Source organism: Girardinichthys multiradiatus, chromosome 20 (genome assembly GCF_021462225.1).
Source record: "Girardinichthys multiradiatus isolate DD_20200921_A chromosome 20, DD_fGirMul_XY1, whole genome shotgun sequence".
Classification (NCBI taxonomy): domain Eukaryota; kingdom Metazoa; phylum Chordata; class Actinopteri; order Cyprinodontiformes; family Goodeidae; genus Girardinichthys; species Girardinichthys multiradiatus.
In genome coordinates, this window is record NC_061812.1 from 39463365 (window position 1) to 39486006 (window position 22642).

Consider the following 22642-nt stretch of genomic DNA (forward strand, 5'->3'; position numbering starts at 1 on the left):
GCCCCTGACTACAATTCAAGAATGGCATAAATTTAGTTTGCCAACTCTGGTGATTGATACAAAAAGTGTTTGGGTGCAATTTTCACTGATGGGATGCCTTTCAAGAAAGATGCATTCAAAAGGTGCAACACAAAGTATTCATCTTTTATCAATCATGTCTTTTGCTTTTAAATTAATGTTGTAAACAAACATTACATAAACAAACACCAAGTGACTTTCACTGAAGTAGACTCGGACTCACCGATTAAACTTGGCCAAATAAAGCAAGAGTGAGCCATATCTTCTAATTGCGGCTGAAGTAACACAAAATTCTGAATTGAACTTAAAATATTGTCTTTATGGAACAAGTAACTGTGGAAAAAAAAGATCAGCAATTTTAATAAAATAATTGTAATATATTTGCTCCAATTGCAAAATCAGTCATTTTCTATCGCTTATTCCATAGTGGGTCACGAGGAAGCTGGTGCCCATCTCCAGCAGTCTATGGGCGAGAGGCGGGGTACACTCTGGACAGGTCGCCAGTCCATCACAGGGCAACACACTCATTCTCACACACACACCTAAGGGCAATTTAGACAAATTAACCTAATAGGCATATCTTTGGACAGTGGGAGGAAGCAGGAGTACCCGGTGAGGGAGAACATGCAAACTCCATGCAGAATGACCCCCAGCCAGGAATCGAACCCAGGACCTTCTTGCTGCAATTGCAAAATTGTTTATTCTATTGGGTGATGCCCTATAGACACTTTGCCATTTCATAAGTTTTCAGTTTATCCTTCCTCTTTTCAATAGAGCAGTGTGACGAGGGAGGTTTTAAATGGACTGAACTTGTACAGCGTCTTCCAATTATACCGACCACTCAAAGTGCTTTACCCTAGAGCCACGTTCACCCAGCCAGCCTGCAGTCTGATGCTTTACAGACATGTTGCTCATAGTTTACCAACTGTAGTTTTAAAATACTATTACCTTAATAATAGTGGTGGATAAGACTCCTTTCCACTCCATGGATATGTTTTACCGATGCACTCCCAACCCCCAAATTAGAATTTATCATTAGGAGAAAAATGTGAGCATTTTTTTCTGCCAGTTGACCAGTAGTGCATAGCAACTGGTGGGAAAGGGCCGGACCTGCGTCACTAGTATGCTCATACAACTGAAGGCAACTTTGGTCATCATAACACTTTGTCTGGGATTTTCATTTAAAACACTGTACAGAAGAACAGTTTTACATCATATTTAAGTGGTTTTCTAATTATGTCTTCTTAAAAACACGGCGTGCCTTCATCTAGGTAACAAGCTCACTCTTCTATAAGGAAATATGGTTATATGACTCCCAATAAGTTGTTTGCACCCGCTAGAGGTCACTAGAGGTTTTTTTTAATATAACGATCGATCATTATCTCCCTTATAAGTGTCAACGTAACCACATCTAATGGATATTGGTTGTGGTCCCAAGTCATAAGAAATTAATATGCAGAAAAAATATACCTGAGATTACGGCTTTTCATCGCTGCTTTATGTGCATAATTCATGAAGATGAAAAGTACGCAGAGTTAAAGTACATAAGCATGAACAGGAAATATGGAGGCATAAAATGATGATGTGGGTTTGAAATAGAGGAGTGAGTTGACCCAAAGTCATTTAGCACTAAAGTGTAAGCCATTTCAAAATATCAAACTGTTTTTCAAGTTTGTTGGTGTGTAGTAGACCTACTGTAGGTCTCTTTCAGTTAGCATGTTACATATTACTTTGAATATGAATACATATTTTTGAATATATATATATATATATTCAAAGTAATAAATCCAGAAAACTTCTATACAGTTTTTTTACTTTTACAGAATAGAAAGCAATGTAATTCTGTATTGCCATTGCCACATGAACAGAGAAACTGAAAAATTATATTTCAGTTATCCCAATTTTTCTTACACATCTTCAAATTTGGTTGCATTCAGTAGCTTTGATTTTTCTTCCATCAAATAGTAGAAAGAGAATAAAAGTATATTTGCTGCACTTGCTTTTGATTCTCAGTGGCTACAAACTTTGTGCTCCATTTATGTGTCACTATTGTGGGGCTAAGTGCTTGAGGCCCTAGTTTTACATTTGGACCTTTGTGGGTCTTTCAGAAACTGATTTCTTGTTGGGGTTTTTGTGTGTGTAAAGGTGAGTTTGTCAGATTATTTTCTTCTTGTTTTAAAACAATCTGTGAGTCAGTTTAATGAAAGCACGGTGATTCCATTTTTATTCCAGGTTTTGTAGTTTTTGTTTTTATGACCATCTGTCATCTAATGGTTTTTTGTTTTCAGTAATATTTTCCCTGATTTATATACTTACAATGCTAGTAGATTTTGACCGGGGTGTTATTTTTGTTTTTCTAATTCAATCAAGATACTCTCATAATGTGACGCTTCACAGAATAAAATAGCCTACTGTGTCATTTCCAAAACAATAAGATTGAAGTGTCTCTTCTCCTGTGTAAAAATGTTAAAAGATGTCAGTTATAAAATACAGATAAATTATTTCCAATGAAGAAGAATCTATTTACAGTAAAGACAAAGAGGCATTAGGACTTTCTGACAGATTTTACTTATTGCAAAACTTCCTCTAAAATCAAATGACAACCATTAATGATGTGCAATCATTTTAATAGTAAATGAATTAACTGCCATAAAAGGTTAAGATGAAACCTGCTCTGCCGTATTTTATCTTTCATATGATGATGGGTTTCTCAGGTCACTGGGTCATGTTGGGTCCATGACAGTCATGCTGCCGGTACAACCCTCTACATTTATTCATCGCATTGACATTTGCATGACTGTTATTGGTTAATCTCGACATTACTGAGATTAGCCCTTGGTCGTCCAGGGCCTAAATATTGGTCCTGTTCTGTATTTGTAACCTTCACATCATTAGTTAGATGAAGAAAAGTCCTTTGATAGGTTGGACCTGAAGTGACTCAAGACTCAGGGTGGCCTTCGTTGTCTCTCTTCTGGGCCTGCAGGCTCTTCCTTTTCCTGCTTGTTCACCTCGGGACTCACCCTGCTGCCGCTTCATTGTCCAGCCTCCATGTATTTATTGTTATTTAGAAAGCCATGAAATCAGTGTCCAGCATCTGGATGTATATAGTTTTGCAAAGGTATTCATCCCTCTTCCTCTTTTTCACATTTTGTCATGTTGCAGTTAGTCACTTTAATATATTAGGATTTTTGTGGCAGAAACAAAACACAGTGTATTTTCTTTACAAATAAAAACCTGAAGAGTGCGGTGTGCAGTTGCAAGTGTATTGGTGTAAGTCTATACCAATTTTGCACATCTACAGTCGAGCTCAGTCAGATTGGTTGGGTCTGTCAACAGCATTTATCATGTCTTGGTAAAGGTTCATGTTTGGATTTAAGTATGGACTTTGACTGGATCATTCTAACATGCAATTTCTTGTCACAGCTTCTGAATAGTATTTTGGTCTAAACTTTGACTAGGCAATTTCTTATCTAAAGTATTTCATTGCATCTCAGGCTGTATATTTAGACTCGTCGTCCTGCTGGAAAGTGAACCACTTCCCCAGTCTCATAACAGGTTTCCTTCCAGGATCGTATTGTATGTGACATCCTTCTTCATATCAACTGACCAGCTTCCCTGCTGAAGAAAAGCCTCCCCACAGCATGATGCTGCCATGCATGTTTCACTGTGGGAGGTTGCAGTGTTAGATTCATGACACTGATTTGCCACATTCCTGAACATGTTTACTGTGTCCCTTACATGTATGTGGCCAACTGTAAACCAGATTTCTTAAGGCTTATTTAAACAACAGCTGTCCTCTTGCCACTCTTCCATAAAGGCCAGATGTGTGGAGTTCACAGCTAATAGTTAACAAATTCTCCCACCTGAGCTGATGATCTCTGCTGCTCCTACCGTGGACCCCTTGGCTGCTTCTTTAATTAATGTTCCCATTGCCCAGCCTCTGATTTGTGGTTGGATGGCCATGACCATGGCTTGGTAGGCTTGGAGGCCGCCATACCTTTTCTATTTTCATGAGATGGACTAAACAGCAGGGTGGCATAGTTGGTAGCACTGTTTCCTTGGAGCAAGAAGGTCCTGGGTTTGATTCCCGGCCTGGGGTCTTTGTGCATGGAGTTTGCATCAGTCCCTCCGTGCATGCATGGATTCTCTCTGGGTACTCAGACTTCCTCCCGGAGTCCAAAAACATGACTGTTAGGTTAATTGGTCTCTCTCAGTTGCCCTTAGGTATGAATGGGCGTAAGCACGGTTGTTTACTCTGTGTTGCCCTGTGAATACTTTTGCAGTTTTTCTGGCTCTTAAAGCACAGAGCTGGTATACACTCACATACTAGTATTCCCACATTCATGTGTAAAAATGTCACTTAACAGCTGATCAAAATGAATAGATATGTAGTTATTTTAAATCATTCTGTTCCCTCCCTTTTCCTGTTTATATAATACAAAATATAAATCACATCTTTGCTGTAAATCAGCTGTGATAAGTTATTATATATATATATATCTGCTGCAGCTCATTGATGCTGAACTCCTGATGTGGCTTTGTGCGTTGACTCCAAACTGAAGCAGATATCCAATTAATTAAAAAGAAGCCGTTGTGATTAGCATCATGTTATTTTTAGAAGGAGAATGACAGCAGTTGGAGTGCAAAGGAAGTGAAATGAAAAGAAATGAGGGGAGGGCACCCGGGTGTAAGGATGGAAGAGATAAACAGAGAGGGGTTAGACGCAGTGTCTCAGAAGAAGACCAGAGAGGCTGAGGACGAGCAAGTTCAGAGGAAGATCCGACCGTGTGAAGCGCAGGCTGGAAGAAGCCGGAAGACGGAGCACACAGCTGATTCAAAGAGAAGCAATCACCACCAGAGGAGCAACAAGTGCCTTTTTGTTAAGTTATCAACACTTCTCTTCTGAGTGAGTACTGATTATCAGCACCTTTCACAAACTTTATGAATGGAAGAAAATGCTACATAATTAAAGTTAGACAAAAGTTATTCATGTTTTTAATGATTTGCATTAAAAATATCATTAAAGCAACATGTGAATGCTCCTCCATATTGTAAGGTATGCTTTTGTCACAAATCCAATTTTTTAAAACTTTTTTTAAACCCTCCTGTTCTCATTCGACACAAATAAAATGGTCCCCTTAAAAGCTTTTCATAGAAATATTATGTATCAACATATTTTTTTTATAAATGAATGGCATTTTTAAGAAGTATTAACAACTTTTCTGCAATTTTAACCTTTCAAATGGCAGTTTTAGCAACTGAAATCTCTTACTCTAAAAAAAGTGCTTCTTCCTCTTATTCAATATATACAAATAAAAAAAACAAAAGCTGTAAAAGGTTGCTTATTATTTCCCCTCTTATCTATGAAATCTGGTAGATTTACAGGTAAATGAAAAAATAATGAAACTTTAAAGGAATTTCAGCAGCAGGCAATGGGGAAAAAAACAAACAATACAAATTGCACAAAAAGTACAGAAGGAACACAGAGTTGCCGTTTCAGATGTGAAAGACTCGAAGGAACAAAAACATCAAAAAATAAATTTCACCCAAAAATACACAGTCTGCTGAAATTTTAAGATAAGAATAAAATCATTTAAAAAACATCCAGAGAATAATGAGGGATCCTTCTTTAGCAACAATCCCAACTTTTCTCTTGCAAATCTTCATCTACTGATACTCTGCAGTGTCCCGGCTGTGTAATTTGGATACAGTTCTCTCTTTGCAGAAATTGCTGACCATGAGGAGTGTGAGTGTGTGTTTCTGCCTGGCTCTGCTGCTGCCTTGGTGTGTTCAGAGCCAGATGAGCCGCCCATCCCTCGCCCAGCTTGACGAGGACACACAAAGAGACATCCTGGCCGTCGACATCCTGAACCGCAACGGTGTGTTGAACTCACTGCTCCGCTCAGAGCATCACCTGGTACTCAGGCAGGCAAGAGCCCCACGCCCAGCTTCCCGGGTGCCCAAGAGAGCTCAGCAGGGCTCCCGCTTCGCCCTTTCCCTGGATGTCCCCACCAGCATCCTCAGCGTCCTCATAGACCTCGCCAAGAACCAGGACATGAGGACCAAAGCAGCGGCCAATGCAGAACTCATGGCAAGAATAGGCAAGAGGAAATGAACATAGCCGGGGGGGGGGGGGGGGGATCCAGAGCCGGCCCAAGACATAGGCAAATAAAGCTGCAGCTAAGGCTTCAAAACCATCAGGGGTGCCCCCAGAAAGCTTTTATTTGCAAAGAGAACACAGGTCTTAAATTTCATTTTTAAATATTAACAATTAGTATACTCTTATGTCTGCTCAGACAGTTTGAGACTTAAAAAATATTCAAATGTAAATTCAAAATCCAAATTCAAAATACATTTTAGATTTAAACATTGTTTTCTTATGACCATTTAATTTTGTTTATTATTTTATTTCAATTGTAAATAAGTAGTGCAGTGCAGTTCAACATTTCTGCCATGAAGGCCCAAATATTTATTTTAGCTGTACGGGTAGACCCAAAAATGTTTTTTGTTTTTTTTAAATGGGAATAATTTTACTCAAATTTTTTTCACCTCCTCAACAATAACCTATTGAATGATATGAACAATGTGAACAATATGAAAGTCAGATTTTTGTAGAAAAAGGATCATTGTAGAATTAGATCATCAAAATGATCACAGTATTCTCAGCTGCAGGAACAGGATATGGCTCACTCTAGTCTGATGAATAGTTGGGCCCAAGTCTGCTTTTAGATTAAACTTAACAAATGCAATAAAAGCAAAAAACAGGGTTAATAAACAATCACTAATCTGTGTCATACCCAAAATTTTCCATTTAAATAAGATTTTAAGATTTCTCTGCAATGTTTTTGAAAATTCTACGCTAAAAATAAAAAAATTAAAAACAAAGGCAATCTGCATCAACCGCCTGTGCTTGGGGGCCAAATTTAAACCGTCCTTGAATTTTGGTCACGAGCCTCATAAATCTTTCTAAAGTAAAATCATTCACATGGCCCCAGGATCACACTTTAGACACCACTGTGCTAGATGTAAATATACATGCCCCTCCTTCCCTACCAAATCTGTATTGAAACTCTGTTACTAATGGCTGGTTGTTGATGGGCTTGACAGGAAGTAGACCCCCCGAATCAAATTCTGCTCAAGGCCCTATACAACCTTGGGCCGGCTCTGGGAAAATCTAAAATGAGACTTTGTGACATAGATCTTTGTTTCAAACTAGGTAAAACCTGTCATTAAGATCAGTGTTTGTTCTATTCAACATTTTCTACTTGTGCTAAATAACTTAAACTTCACTTCCTGAAGTGACTTTGGAATCCAAATATTCTCACAGATTGATGTAAATAAGTCACATGCACATGATGCTCCAAACCGTGTAAACATTGGTGGAAGAGGCTGGCGTTTTGTTAGAAACATTACCCGCCACCGGGCCATGCACTGTGGTGGGAAACTGCGTCTCTTGTGTTTGCATGTGTGATCTTAAGTTGAAGGAAAAAGTTGTTCAATTAAATCCAATGTGATGATCATGGTTCCTCCTCAAGTCTAATTCATTTCAGTGTTGATATCGGTCATGCTTAGTGTAATTACAAGCATCAGCAGCCCGTAAAAGCCCGACTGAATGAGCCTGCGTCACCCACAGCAGTATCTGATGTGTGATAGCAGGACAAAGGCGTGGGCAGGATATTGACCTCTGAGAGAAGAACAGGTGCTTTCTGTGGACCTTTGTTGATTAATACTTCATACATTTGGCCAACATGCCGCAGCTATTTTAAGTTAGATGCATTATCTACTCTTGATTAGGCGAATATCTGCGGGGATGAGTCATCTGTGCTCCTGCACTGAGCAGAAGATTTGAAGCAACAGGGGGAAGCAAGCTGCTCATCTGATTCATGTTTAACTTGTTCTGTTTTAAGCTGGCCGTGGAATTGAATTATTTCATTTTAGAGTACTGCAGCTTTATTTATGGAGAAAGAGGATGTAAATATAATGGATTAATATTCTGCAGTTCATAGAACTGAAAAAGTAAACTAAAACACTCGTGAGCAAAGATACGGTTCCTCGTTGTCACACCCTGTAGACATTAGTTTATTTGAATGGGATTCTAAGTGATAGACCAACACAGAGTTGGGAAGTGAAAGGAAAATGATGCATTGTTTTCAAATGTTCTGAAAGTGCTGTGTGCAGGTATTTATCCCCCTTACATTAATACTTTGGAAAACCATTCTTTGCTGTGATTAGAGATACAAGTCTTTTAGGGGTATGTGTGAAACAGCTTAGCACATCGAAAGAATATTTTCTTTATTCTTATTTACTTTTTGCCCAATATTATTTGTAATATAAGTGAAGGTCAGTCAGATTGGATGGAAAACATCTGTGATCAGCAAGATTCACAATTGTATTTAGGTCTTTACTTTGACTAGGTCATTTCTGACAACAAATCCTTTGATCTAAACCATTCCATTGTAGCTCTGGCTATTTGTTTAGGGTCATTGTCCTGCTGAAAAGTGAACATCCGCATCTAACAGGTTTTCTTTCAAGATAGCCCTGTTTTCAGCTCCATCCATCTTCACATTAAATCTAACAGTATTCCCGTAGCATGATGCGGCTACCACCGTGCTTCACTGGAGGGTGTGTTCAAGGGCATTTGCAGCGTTAGTTCTCCGTGACACATACCATTTTACATGTAGGTCAGGAAGTAAAAATTTTCTCTCATCTGATCAGAGCACCTTCTTCTTGTCACTCTTCCATAAAGGCCAGATTGCCTGAGTAATAGTAAATAGAGCTGAATATAAATGCTTGTCACAGTTTTTAGATTTCTACATATATATTTTTTAAATCTTGTATCATTATCTTTCCGCTGCAGAGTTATGCACTACTTTGTGGTAGTCCATTTTATTGGGATATGACATCTTCCCTTTCTCGCAATCAATAGGCTGAATCATAAAAATCTCACAGCCTCAGTGAATTAAAATGTTCATATAGGAGTCTGCAGAAGGTAGTGCAGACAAAATAAAATTTGACTAGAAAATCCATATGGGTTCATACCCACCTTTTAAATGAAAGTTTAAAGGTCAGGTCAGTATGGAACTCAGTTCATTGCTCATTGTTATAGAACAGACTCACACCAATGTTCATAACACAGTTGCCACAGCAAAGATTTAACTAGAAGCTCTGCCAATTTATTTAACAAGTGTCCTCTGAGACACCACTCTGCTTACATGGCCTCTTTAGTTTCACAATTTCTTGACTGACTGATCTGAACAAGAACTGTTCTGTAACAGCAGCTGGTATAAATGCAGGAAAATCACTCAGACCAATGATGTCCCAAGTGCATGTTTTAGTGCTGTAATGTGCTTGGGCAATGCATATAAAACAGAACAATTCAAAGTTAAAATTAAATAACTATGCATTTTTCAAAAGACTGAGCCTTAAAATGCCTGGAAATGCAATCAGAGCACCTATGTGTCTTAAATGAATGATTTTGAATGATTTAATTTATTTCAGTACTTTATAAAAAAAAATGAAATAGCTCTTATTTAGCTAATATACTAGGCCAATATTAGGTTTCTAAGCACTCCCCCAACCTTTAATGCAACATATCATTTATGAGAATACGAGAGAACAGCACAATATGCACCAACATCCAAAATTTCTGTCAAAATATATTTTGGTACTTCTAATTTTATGGAAGTACAAACCCTATATGTATGTTTAAGAAATAATAATCAAGCATACGGAGAAAACTACAGACTAACAGTCATCTTTAATTGATTCAGTCCAGGTGTTGATTCTTGATCGGGACAGGGAAGGAACCGCTCATTCTCTAAATACCGGCCCAGAGGCCAGCAGTAGGCGATGAGACCGGGAGGGAGACGGCGTTGAAACAGACGTGAACTCTCCGAACAAAGAAGGAATATTGTGTCATCAATTATTAACAAAGAACATGCTACAAAAAAGGAAATAAATAACCTAAATGGTTACAGCTTCATAGACTTTGTTTTTCTACATTTATGTCCATTGTTGCTTGGCACTGAAAACGGGGTGTTGTGTTTGTAACCTGATGCGTCAATTCAAGCGAGCCTGAAGACTCCGCCTACTCGAAGAGCCGCAAACCTGCGCTGGTGTGTAAATGGTGCGGACCTAGAGGCAAGCTCGTTTGGAAGAGCTTCTTCACATGAGCAGCACCCAAGAAAAGTAAGTTTAAATGTTTGGCCGACTTTTTAAAGTAATTTTCTAACATTCTCTTGCGTTTTTAGGACTTTCTTGTGTTCTAATCTTTCTTCATCACCCTGCTCTGCCGAAATGTTTCATCTGGTGTAAGCCCGTCTTTTTGGATGTTCCTGTTTGGTTTGGCAAAATATTAGCAGAATGTGCCGTGAACGTAGACCAAGTTTTCTCTTACTAATAATTTCCACTGTAAAACCTTTTTATATATTTATGTGTCCACCTTCTCCACGTGTACCATGATGATTTAACCGGTGATCTGAACTCACCTTGTCTAAATCTGCTGAGCCAGCTGTACACTTAAACTATGACCTAATGTGGAAAATGTATCCATCCCATAATCCTCACTGTAAATGTCTGCTTGACCTCTGACACAGCAAACAATCAGCACCATTATACGTTACGTTGGAAGTCTATAAAGGAAAACAGGTCAGAATTGTTAAATTTTTTTTGCAGATGTTGAGCCCACACTTTAAATCCGAGTTCCTAAAATAAATTCAGACCTGAAACAAGATCCTCATCAAGTCAGTTTGTCACCACTCACATTTTATTAGTAAAGCACATCTCATGCAGTTGAAAGTAACCCAGAGTCCTATAGAGAATAGAAACATCGTTCAATACAGTGGTGACAATATCTATCACAATAAAGCTACATTTTTCTCTATTGTCTTTTCCTGGGCTTTAGGATCATGGTCATGAAGCTCTATAGCAGATGTTGGCTTTAAGTGAAAGTCCATCAAAGCATCCAAATATATTATTTGTAAGCAGTGCTGTTTTAATGCATGACACCGGCGATATTCTAACCTACTAAGCATTGCAAAGACAAAAACATGTTTTTAATTTAGCCTTTCTAAATGATATATACTCTGACACATTTTATTCAGTTTTTAATTATTTAAATGTGTATTTTCCTGTTTGGGTGGCTGAACCCAGTAAGAGCCTCAGTTTGTTACTGGGTCAAAGTGTGTTCTAAAGTCAGTGGGAGTGTCTGTGGAGAATTTCTCAATAAAGCTGATGACTCGACACCAGCTCAACAGTCATCAGCATAAAGTTCAGTGACCGAGTGTTGCAAGAAACATGGAAAAGAAGGCGCGCGTCTGTGTGCGTTAGTTCTGTGGTTGATGGGTGTTACTGAGCTTGGATCAGCATTGGAAGAAGAAAGCAGCTTCTGGAAGGAAAACCTTAAGAGAAAACCGAGGACAGCTGCTGGTGACGAGTCAAATTTGTCTAAATGTGAGACGTGGCATTTATTGAGGAATGGATTTCGGGGAGTCCGAAAACCTACACATTTCATTTTGCTTGATTTCATTTATAATGTTGAGTTACTAGTTTGAGATGTTGCCATTTGCTTTTAGAAATATTTTAACTCACATTGAAAGAGTAGATGTGAAACAAATGCTGCCTTTTTAAATGCAGGTCTACTTCCTCTCACATGGATTATGCCATGAAGTCTCTCAGCCTTCTGACTCCATCCTCCCTGTCAAAGTAAGAGCTGTGTTCCATTAGTTCACACGATGAAGCCACCTCAGTATTCTAAGGAAGTTCAAGCAACAAGTTTTAACTAGGACCTTTTGTGTTCCTGTAGGGTTGTGACATCAAGGGTTTCAGCCAGCGCCTCCATGACCTCCCAGCTCCTCTCTGGCCGAACTCCTCGACCAAAGCCCTTCAGGGTAACGAATGCAGACCGCAGCGCAAAGAAAGGGATAATGGCAGAGACACTGCTGGACCTGACGAATAAGGTGAGAAGACAGAAAAGTTAAATGCAAGCTGTAGCTTGTATAACGAGGCTTAACAGCACCAAGGCAAGACTGGTGCTGTTAAGCCTGTGGTGCTGTGTAGTGTCTAGATTGGAAATTATGGACCAAAACATAGTAGCACATGATTGTGAAGGAAACCTCACACATGGTGTCCAAATTTATTTTTATGAATGAATATCAGTATATAAGTCTGGACTTTGACTAGACCATTCCAATGCATGCGTATGCTTTAAACTAAACTAGGAATGCCCAATATATCGGCATTCACATCGGTATTGGCCAATATTACAAAATTTTTAACATCAGTTCGATAAGATATAACTTGGCCCATATTAATAACCGGTATACATTTTCATCTTCTTGCCGTATGTGTTTCGGGAAGGGAGGGGGTTGGACATGTGGCAGTGCTTGTAACGCAGCGCCGGATTATGGAGTGTTTAACTGAGCTGAGAAGTAATGTAGACGTCTGGTTGTTTTTTCATTGTTAAAAGGGTAGATAATATCGGATATCAATATCAGCCTAAATTTTGATCTGTTTTTTTTTTTATATATATAATCATTCTACTGTACTTCTGGTTGTAAAATTTGGGTTTCTGTCCCCCTGGTAGATGAACCTTCGTCACAAGTCTTTTAACAGGGTTTTTCCAGGACTGCCCTGTATTTAGCGTTATCCATTTCAATCAACTCTAGCTGGCTTCCCTATCACTGCTGAATAAAGGAATCTCCATAGCATCATGCTGCCACCACCATGTGTTTACTGTGGGGGTGTTGTCTTAGTTTTTTGCCCCACACTGTTTTACACGTAGGCCAGCAATTTTGTTTCTTATCTAGTCAGAGTATCCTTTTTCATGCTTGCTGTGTCCTTTTGTCTTGTGCCACACTTTGTTCATTGTTCTTTCTATTTGTAAATAAAACAAATTTGTAGAGTTCATGGCTCATTCCAAAACCACTCATTTCTCACCTGAGCCCCTGATCTCTGCAGAGACTTCTTTGGCCTATAGGCTCCTTCTCTGATTAACTTTCTTGTTGCCTGTCCTGTCAGTTTAGGTGCATGTCTTGGTAGGTTTGCGGTTGTGCCAGATTCTTTTTCAGATGATAGATTAAACAGGAATCTGTAAGATGTAAAAAGGGTGGGAGTTTTCTTTTTTACTATTTTACCTAACCCTGCCTTACACTTTACACTGGCTTTCCTCATGCTTCTCCCCAACTTTTCTCGGACTTCATAAATTTTGTTTAGTAGTGTTCTTACAAACCTCTGAAGCCTTCAAAGGACAGCTGTATTTTAACTGGGATTAAATTACACACAGGTGGACTCTGTTTACCAAGTAGATTTCTGAAACCAGTTGGTTGAAATACATTTTATTTAGTGCTATCATAGTAAAGAGGGCTGAAGATAAATGCACACCAAACAAAAAAGTTTGAAAACATGTAAATTTCAGGCCCATGAAACAAAAAGACCTTCTGAATTTGAAGGCCATGTGATGCATTTATCAGTATTGCTCCAAATGTTAATGTCTAGTATCATAATTTTGTATTTTTGTTTTGTTTTTGTTTTTCATTAGGTTGACTGAAATCTCAATTTTTTTTTCTTTTTCTTTGCTGCACCAGGTCAGTGACTCTTTCAGTCTACAGTGCATCAGCACCTTGGTTCTGGATGAGGATGGCACCGGCGTGGAAACTGAGGAGTTCTTCCAAACACTGCAGGAGAACACAGTTCTCATGGTCTTGGAGAAGGGACAGAAGTGGACTCCACATCCTGTAAGGCTCTTGTTCGCGGTAACCACTAGATGGCACTCTTCATCAATTTATCCAATGCTCAGCGCTGTTCTCTCAACACGCTGATTGTCTTGTGCTCCAAGTGTCTGAGCATAGGCTGCTTCTGCAAACATGTTCTTCCAACAATATGACTACACTTATGAATCCCCTCCTGTCGCTTTACAGAACAACCCCACCAGACTTCAGTCCATCGAGTGCTGGCAACAACACCGCACAGATGTGGCCAAGCTGACTTTCGACCTCTACAAAAACAACCCAAAAGATTTCATTGGCTGCCTGAACGTGAAAGCAACGCTGTACGGTGCTTACACTGTGTCCTATGACCTACGATGCTACGCAGCCAAAAAGATGCTCAAGTGAGTAAAGCCTCTTAATTGTACATCTGAGGCTTTTGTCTTTTTGAATAATGCAGGTATAGAAGAAGGCTTCCAGTTGGCGTGTGCAGGACTGGTGGACTGATCAATCTATTTATACTCCTTTTTATATAAAAAAATAAAACGGGGAGTTCAGTTCGTTTAATATGGGTGATGCTAGGTGATTAGCTGACCAATTTCATTAGGATCACCTAGTATTTAGCTCCAGTCTGATCATCTATGACCAGCTTCCCTGTTGCTGGGGGCAAAAACAAATCCCCATGACATGATGCTGTCATTACCATCTTTCACTATAACTCTGATGACCTATAACAAAGGTGATCTGTGTTTTTTGCCACAGTTTTCTGCCACACGTTTCAAGTTTACTCCCAAATGTTTGGTTTTGATCTCATCTTGCCTAAGAGCTTCGTCCACATGTTTGCTGTTTGTCCTACATGTCTTGTGGCAAACTGAGACAGGATGTCTTATTTTCTTGCTGTTGTGCCATAATTTTTTCATCTTTAGATGGATTAAATAGAGCTGCATTCACTTGGGATATTGCTGTGTATGTTACCCCTGGTTTTAGCTTCTCCACAACTTTCTCCCTGCCCTTTTTTAAATTGAACTATTATGGAACTAAGTCAATTTAGACTCTGGTTTTGACTGGAAAACCTTTCTATAAAAAACGGTTGAATTCGCATCTACAAATGACAAACTTGTGTTATGAAAATTTTTTTCTCCTTTCAATCTATGTTTCAGTGACCTTTTCTTAATTTCCCTAAGAACTAATTTCCAGGATTGTTAAATGCACCTGAAATGGAAAACAGGAATTTATTATTTGCCCCTTCTCTGTTGGCTGCAACATGGTGAGCTCACAGAAGAGCTAAGGTCAGATTTTAGTGGAATTAATTTTGAGGCGTTATGTCATCGTTGCTGAGATCGGCTGGTTTTCTGTTTTGATACAGAGCCTGGGCCAAAGAGGATTATGATTTGCAGACTCATCAAATATGATACTCATACTGCTGTTCAAAAGACAGCAGTTTATGAACCACGGTTGATGCTAAGAATGGTTTTGATCTTCTTTACAGTACCTTGCAGGAATTCATACCCCCATTGTTTTCCACCTTATGACAAACTTTATTGAACAATATTTTATTGAGATTTTATGTTGTAGACTAATAAAGTAGTGCATACTTGTGATATGGGAGGAAGAATAAACAGCTTATACTATGTTTAGAAATGCAAATCTGAAAACTGGGACCTGTTTTATATTCAACTCCCTTTACTCTGTTATTCCTTAATAAAATTAAATGCAAGGAGTTGCCTTCAAACGTCTATTAAGTAAAATTAGTCTAAATGTATGTATTGTAACCTCAGTATGAATACAGCTGCTCTGTGAAGGCCTCAGAGATTTACTAGAGAACAATAATGAACAAACATGAAGCCCAAGGAACACAGCAGGTAGGTCAGAGATAAAGTTGGAGAAGTTTAAAGAAAGCAATCAGCTGACCTGTTGGCAGTTTGCCACAAGCCTTGATGGGGAGACTGCAAACCTTTGGAAGAAGGTGCTGTGGTCTCGAGATAAATATTTATACTATTTGGCGTAAATGGAAAAACTGTTGCTGACAAATTGCACTGCACATCACTATAAATGCATCAAACCCCTCAATAAAACATGGTGAAGATGCTTTTCATCAGCATTGACAGGGTAGTTTGTTGAAGTTTCTGGGAAATAAACAGAAAAAAAAAAACAGTGTGCAAGGGATGCAAAAGATTTTGGAGATTCACCTTCCAGCAGCTCAATGATTGTAATCACGAAGCTAGAGCAACCATGGAATGGTTTAAGTTTAAGAATGTTTATGTTAGAATGGCCCAGTCAAAGTTTAGACCTAATTCCAAGATTTGTAAACTTCTGTTCATCTATTCTCTACATCCATCTGAGCATGAGCTCTTTTACAAAGATTGAACAAAAAATATCAGGCTTTATATGTGCAAAGCTAATGGAGATGTAACCCAAAGTTTTGTTGCTGTAACTTCAGTGAAAGGTGGTTCTAAAATGTATTGGAGAGTGATGGTGCTAAATACAAAAGCACCAAAGTCACATAAAACGCATAACCTGACAAACATGGAAATGTTTAAGGGCTGTAAATACTTGTGCAAACCTTTGTATTAGTTTGGGCATAAAGGTTAGACTGTTTTCTTGGTTGCTCTTGGTGTATATTAATCTGCACTAAACCACTACATACTGTGTATATATGTCACGTTGCATCAGTGGTATATTTCTGCCTCTGCACAGGGATGGGACTATTTCTGCCTGTTCTCCTCATTCTGCCTTTGCTCTGTGCCCACAGGGAGGCTCTTCGATGGACCATCTTCTCTATGCAGGCCACAGGCCACATCCTGCTGGGCTCCTCCTGCTACATCGAGCAGCTGCTGGAGGAAGAGGAGCAGGCTGAGAAGAGGCTAGCGCTGCCGCAGGAGAGCAGGATCAGGCAGCTTCAGAGCATGCTGCTGGGAAAGATCTCCTACTGATGATGCTGTAAAGATAAAAGTAGACGTGTCTTCTCCTAGATTTAGGTCACAGTGTAGATGTCACACCTTGAGCAGTTTGTATCTGGTTAGTTTACTGTGTCATACCTTCTAATTTTTTTTTTTTTTTTGTCTTACAGTTTGTGTGAATGTTGAAGTTGACAGGTTGTTCCTTAGAATGCACTTTTACTTTGTAACTTGTTCCCACGGAAACATAATAAATAAAAGCACCTTGTTTTATTCCTCTGTGCCTGCCAGTCGAGCTCTGAACAGAGTAAATTCTCCAGTGAGTTTTGCTGTGCTCTGGGAGTCCATTAATCAGGCTTTATATGTGGTTCCAGATCATAGTCACTGTAATTGGCAACAGGTTCAGTTGTCTCTCCCACGCTTCCCTAATTGTCGCCTGGTCTGTACTGTCTTGTCAGCTGCAGCCTGCCTCTGTCTCAGAAAACCAGAAGAAGAAGGGGATGAAGGAATACAGGGAATGGTCGGCAGCTGCAGGAGGCGACGGGAGGGAGGCAGGGAGCCATTAAACGGAGAGATGCTGGTTACAGCTACAGATGGAAGCGCCACTTTGCAGGAAGGTAGCAGATGAAGCAGGACACATTTTCACAAAACTGGTTGTCCAGAAAAAGATAAATGTCAAACTCATTAGTTTTTGCAAATGTGGCTCGCTTTCATGTTATTGACCATTTTTTTTTTGTTTTGTTTTTTTCCAGTCTAAACTGTATTTTAAGTTATCTTTTGTAGCTCTGACCTACCAATATTAGTTTTAGCCTATTTGGATTTCTGTTCAAGAACTAATAAAACAAAAAAATGAGAAGATTTAATTTTGTTTTTCCTTCCTTGGTTGGTCATTTAAATCTAGGCAAATTCCACACCATATGGGTGACAGTTCACATTTAAAATGGTCTTTAAAATATTGTAATAGTAGGAAGCATTAAACAGTCTCCATGTATATGCTTTAGAGAATTAAGAGATTTCCAGGAGCCTGTTCTGTAACAGCAGTTGCTAGCTCAAAATGATAAAACAGTTTGCTGTAAGCAAAGGTGCGTAGAGGTGCACAAAATTTATTCAAGAGTTGCAATACTTTTATTCTGGTAGAAAGTAGTCATTAAAAAATGCTAGAGTGAAACAGTATTTGCTAAAAGACACCTGAAGTATTGAGTAACTGATTATAACTGATTATATAGTTCAGCCGAATGAAAATAACATTGGAACAATGGTCCTTATGTACTCGCACTCGTCGTCTTCTGCTTTATCCGGGACCGGGTCGCGGGGGCAGCAGACTCAGCAGAGACACCCAGTCATCCCTCTCCCCAGACACCTCCTCCAGCTCCTCCCATGGCGTTCCCAGGCCAGCCGAGAGACATAGTCCCTCCAGCGTGTCCTGGGCCGTCCCCTGGGTCTCCTCCCGGTGGGACGTGCCTGGAACACCTCCCGAGGAAGGCGTCCAGGAGGCATCCGGTATAGATGCCCGAGCCACCTCAACTGGCTCCTCTCGATGTGGAGAAGCAGCGGCTCTACTCCGAGCCCCTCCCGGATGGCCGAGCTCCTCACCCTATCTCTAAGGGAGTGCCCGGCCACCCTACGGAGGAAGCTCATTTCAGTCGCTTGTATCCGGTATCTCGTTCTTTCGGTCATGACCCAAAGTTCAAGGCCATAGGGTAGGAATGTAGACCGACTGGTAAATCGAGAGCTTCGCTTTTCGGCTCAGCTCTCTCTTCATCACAACGGACCGGCACAGCGCCCACATTACTGTGGCAGCTGCACCAATCCATCTGTCGATCTCCCGCTCCATTCTTCCCTCACTTGTGAACAAGACCCCGAGATACTTAAACTCCTCCACTTGAGGCAGGAACTCCCCTCCAACCTGAAGAGGACAAGCCACCCTTTTCCGGTTGAGAACCATGGCCTCGGACTTGGAGGAGCTGATCTTCATCCCAGCCGCTTCACACTCGGCTGCGAACCGCCCCAGTGCATGCTGTAGGGCTTGGCTAGAGGGGGCCAGCAGGACCACGTCATCCGCAAAAAGAAGAGACGAAATCCTCTGGTCCCCAAACCAGACCCCCTCCGGCCCTTGGCTGCTTCTAGAAATCCTGTCCATAAAAGTTATGAACAGGACCGGTGACAAAGGGCAGCCCTGTCAGAGTCTTATGTTCAAATAAGAAATCTCACTTGGACTTAAACTGTGTAGGTGTCTCTGTATCTGCTGCATTTTTGGTTAAAATATGTTTGTTCTTCAATCAGTGAGGTAACTAAAGGTGGGTAGAGTAGCCTGAACTCCGGAATCAGTTTTATCGGCCATGACTGAGTGCACAAGCAAGGAATTTCACTTTGGTTTCAAGAACTCACAGCGTACAGATGTGTAGTGTACATAAACTTTAGAGGAAATAAAATAAAGGAACAAGTATGTACATGTATGTATATGTACTGCCTTTTATTTATGCTACTTGTACACACACACACAGTGTGTGTATATAAGGAAAAGGAAAAGAGGCAGGTTTTGATAGAGCAAAAATGCTTATTTTATTTCGTTGTAGAGTGGCAGACTTGTCTGGCTATGAGGTGTTCATCAGCTGTCGTTGCCAGCTGGTTTTTGCCATTAGTTCTGTGTAGTGCACTTGAATGTAAAAGTGTAAATAGTTTTATGTCCAGGATGTGTGGGATCTGCTGAGATGTTAGCTGCCCTTTTCCTGACCCTAAACCTGTATAAGTAGGGGGAAGGTCAGCCCAGATGATCCTCTCTGCAGACATAATTGTTCATAACAGTCTGGACCTGTCCTGTTGTGTGGATCAGCTAACCCACACAGTGGTGGAGAAACACAGGACAGACTGAATAATGACAGTGTAGAAGATGACCAGCAGTTCTTGTGGAAGGTTTACAGGAAGGAGTATAGTCTCTGCTGGGCCTTCTTCTGAACAGTGTCAATGTGTGAGGACCACCTTAGGTCCCAAGAAAGGGTGGTTCACAGAAACCGGAAGTGATCCTCACTAAACACAGTGTTGTTGAGGATGCTGAGGAGAGGCAGTGTGGGGGGTGTTCTCTGGAGGTCCCTAGTCATCTTCCCAGTTTTGAGCGGTTATGCTCTGGGTGGTTCTGAGGGCACCAGTGGACCAGCTGATCCACCTGTCAGTTTGCAGACTTATCACTGTTCTGGATCAGACCAATAATAGTGGTGACTCAAGTAGAAGTAAAAAGTAAAGTGCAGTAAAACTATTCCTATAAGTTTTGTTCCAAAAAGATTCTGGAAGCTTCTTTGTGTAAGAGTGCTGTCAGTGTGCCCTGGAAGCAGTTAGATATGGTATGCTTATTGTAAGGGGATGTAGACTGAATCTTTGAAGTTATGACTGGTTGGTCAAACATTACAGCTGATCAAGCTAAAAATTGTAATATTCTGGCCTCCAGGAGGTCTCTCAGTGCATTTCTGTGTCTGTTTGAGTCCAGGTGTTAATATCATCCATGAAATTATTTTTCTGAAATATGCAAACTTTGTGCTGTACTTTAGCAAGGGCCTATGGAGACCATCTGACCTAACCTTTAACCCCAAGCTCTCAGACACAACAAGCACATGCTCTGCTTGGCTAGGTGTGGTATGAACAGAGCCTGGATTTTACACCTTAGAAATTCTAGGCTATCAATAGGTGGTCCTAAGTAGTTTATCTATCAATATGGGCTATCTACGCTCCCAGTTGTCAATGATTTGATTTACTCTCAGATCATTCTGACCGGTCTTCTTTGTCCTCTAAATGCTTTACTCTCCATTTAAGAGAAAAACTCCTCCTCTGCCTTTTTTCATCTCTTTTTTTTTTTTCCCCATGTGATCCTCCAGTTGATTGTTAATGAAGAGGCCCTTTATTTCATCACCACATTGACCTAGCTACTCTAATATTTTGGGTCTTTTTATGTGTTTGTTGTTTGAAGGAAGAAACCTTCGGAGCCGATGTCATTTTTATAATGGGCTTTTCAAAAACAACTAAAACAAAAACTTTTGTTCTTGTTTTAGCCTTAAAGCTGATGTGCATCTACAATCAATTTGTTGTAATTTGTATACATAAAGACACTTGTGTAGATTGGGCACAAAAACTGCCTCTATTCCAGGGACCCATATATACTCTGAAACCCGGCCATACAGGTCCTTCTCAAAATATTAGCATATTGTGATAAAGTTAATTATTTTCCATAACGTCATGATGAAAATTTAACATTCATATATTTTAGATTCATTGCACACTAACTGAAATATTTCAGGTCTTTTATTGCCTTAATACGGATGATGTTGGCATACAGCTCATGAAAACCCAAAATTCCTATCTCACAAAATTAGCATATCATTAAAAGGGTCTCTAAACGAGCTATGAACCTAATCATCTGAATCAACGAGTTAACTCTAAACACCTGCAAAAGATTCCTGAGGCCTTTAAAACTCCCAGCCTGGTTCATCACTCAAAACCCCAATCATGGGTAAGACTGCCGACCTGACTGCTGTCCAGAAGGCCACTATTGACACCCTCAAGCAAGAGGGTAAGACACAGAAAGAAATTTCTGAACAAATAGGCTGTTCCCAGAGTGCTGTATCAAGGCACCTCAGTGGGAAGTCTGTGGGAAGGAAAAAGTGTGACAGAAAACGCTGCACAACGAGAAGAGGTGATTGGACCCTGAGGAAGATTGTGGAGAAGGGCCGATTCCAGACCTTGGGGGACCTGCGGAAGCAGTGGACTGAGTCTGGAGTAGAAACATCCAGAGCCACCGTGCACAGGCGTGTGCAGGAAATGGGCTACAGGTGCCGCATTCACCAGGTCAAGCCACTTTTGAACCAGAAACAGCGGCAGAAGCGCCTGACCTGGGCTACAGAAAAGCAGCACTGGACTGTTGCTCAGTGGTCCAAAGTACTTTTTTCGGATGAAAGCAAATTCTGCATGTCATTCGGAAATCAAGGTGCCAGAGTCTGGAGGAAGACTGGGGAGAAGGAAATGCCAAAATGCCAGAAGTCCAGTGTCAAGTACCCACAGTCAGTGATGGTCTGGGGTGCCGTGCCAGCTGCTGGTGTTGGTCCACTGTGTTTTATCAAGGGCAGGGTCAATGCAGCTAACTATCAGGAGATTTTGGAGCACTTCATGCTTCCATCTGCTGAAAAGCTTTATGGAGATGAAGATTTCATTTTTCAGCACGACCTGGCACCTGCTCACAATGCCAAAACCACTGGTAAATGGTTTATTGACCATGGTATCACTGTGCTCAATTGGCCTGCCAACTCTCCTGACCTGAACCCCATAGAGAATCTGTGGGATATTGTGAAGAGAACGTTGAGAGACTCAAGACCCAACACTCTGGATGAGCTAAAGGCCGCTATTGAAGCATCCTGGGCCTCCATAAGACCTCAGCAGTGCCACAGGCTGATTGCCTCCATGCCACGCCGCATTGATGCAGTCATTTCTGCAAAAGGATTCCCGACCAAGTATTGAGTGCATAACTGTACATGATTATTTGAAGGTTGACGTTTTTTGTATTAAAAACACTTTTCTTTTATTGGTCGGATGAAATATGCTAATTTTGTGAGATAGGAATTTTGGGTTTTCATGAGCTGTATGCCAAAATCATCCGTATTAAGACAATAAAAGACCTGAAATATTTCAGTTAGTGTGCAATGAATCTAAAATATATGAATGTTACATTTTCATCATGACATTATGGAAAATAATGAACTTTATCACAATATGCTAATATTTTGAGAAGGACCTGTAGTTAAACTGCTCCACATCCAAATCTGTAGTGCTTTTTAAAACGGAATATAATACACGAAATTCTCCTGATTTTATGTTTTCAAACACAAAATCAGACTTTAAGATAAAAGCTCAGAGTCATGGAGTCGTGAATGTGGTTTAGATTTGATAACTATATGGATTTCGTACTCCTCCTCCTCCCCCATCAGCCACACAGTGAAAGCCATGCGGATAGCAGAGTCCTCACAGGATCCAGCAGGAGCTTGA

The 22642-nt window shown here is 40.3% G+C and overlaps 2 protein-coding genes across 4 annotated transcripts; both read left to right on the forward strand.

The window, feature by feature from the left end:
- The first annotated feature begins 4941 nt into the window (after positions 1 to 4941).
- Positions 4942 to 7540, forward strand: LOC124856407 (urocortin-3-like). The gene has a single exon (XM_047346786.1). The coding sequence runs from the start codon at positions 5756 to 5758 to the stop codon at positions 6131 to 6133; it is 378 nt and encodes a 125-aa protein (XP_047202742.1). The 5' UTR covers positions 4942 to 5755; the 3' UTR covers positions 6134 to 7540.
- A 2317-nt stretch (positions 7541 to 9857) lies between these two features.
- On the forward strand, positions 9858 to 17481 carry cidec (cell death inducing DFFA like effector c). 3 transcript variants are annotated; one of them, XM_047346666.1, is made up of 7 exons: positions 9858 to 10206; positions 11653 to 11721; positions 11822 to 11975; positions 13602 to 13751; positions 13935 to 14125; positions 16474 to 16661; positions 17077 to 17481. In XM_047346666.1, exons 1-6 carry the CDS (start codon positions 10187 to 10189, stop codon positions 16652 to 16654), a joined length of 765 nt encoding a protein of 254 aa, XP_047202622.1. In that variant the 5' UTR covers positions 9858 to 10186; the 3' UTR covers positions 16655 to 16661; positions 17077 to 17481. The 3 variants fall into 3 exon arrangements, with proteins under 3 accessions (XP_047202622.1, XP_047202621.1, XP_047202623.1); XM_047346665.1 differs by having other exon boundaries at positions 9859 to 10206; positions 16474 to 17481; XM_047346667.1 differs by lacking the exon at positions 9858 to 10206 and adding an exon at positions 11304 to 11469 and having other exon boundaries at positions 16474 to 17481.
- Positions 17482 to 22642: the final 5161 nt, after the last annotated feature.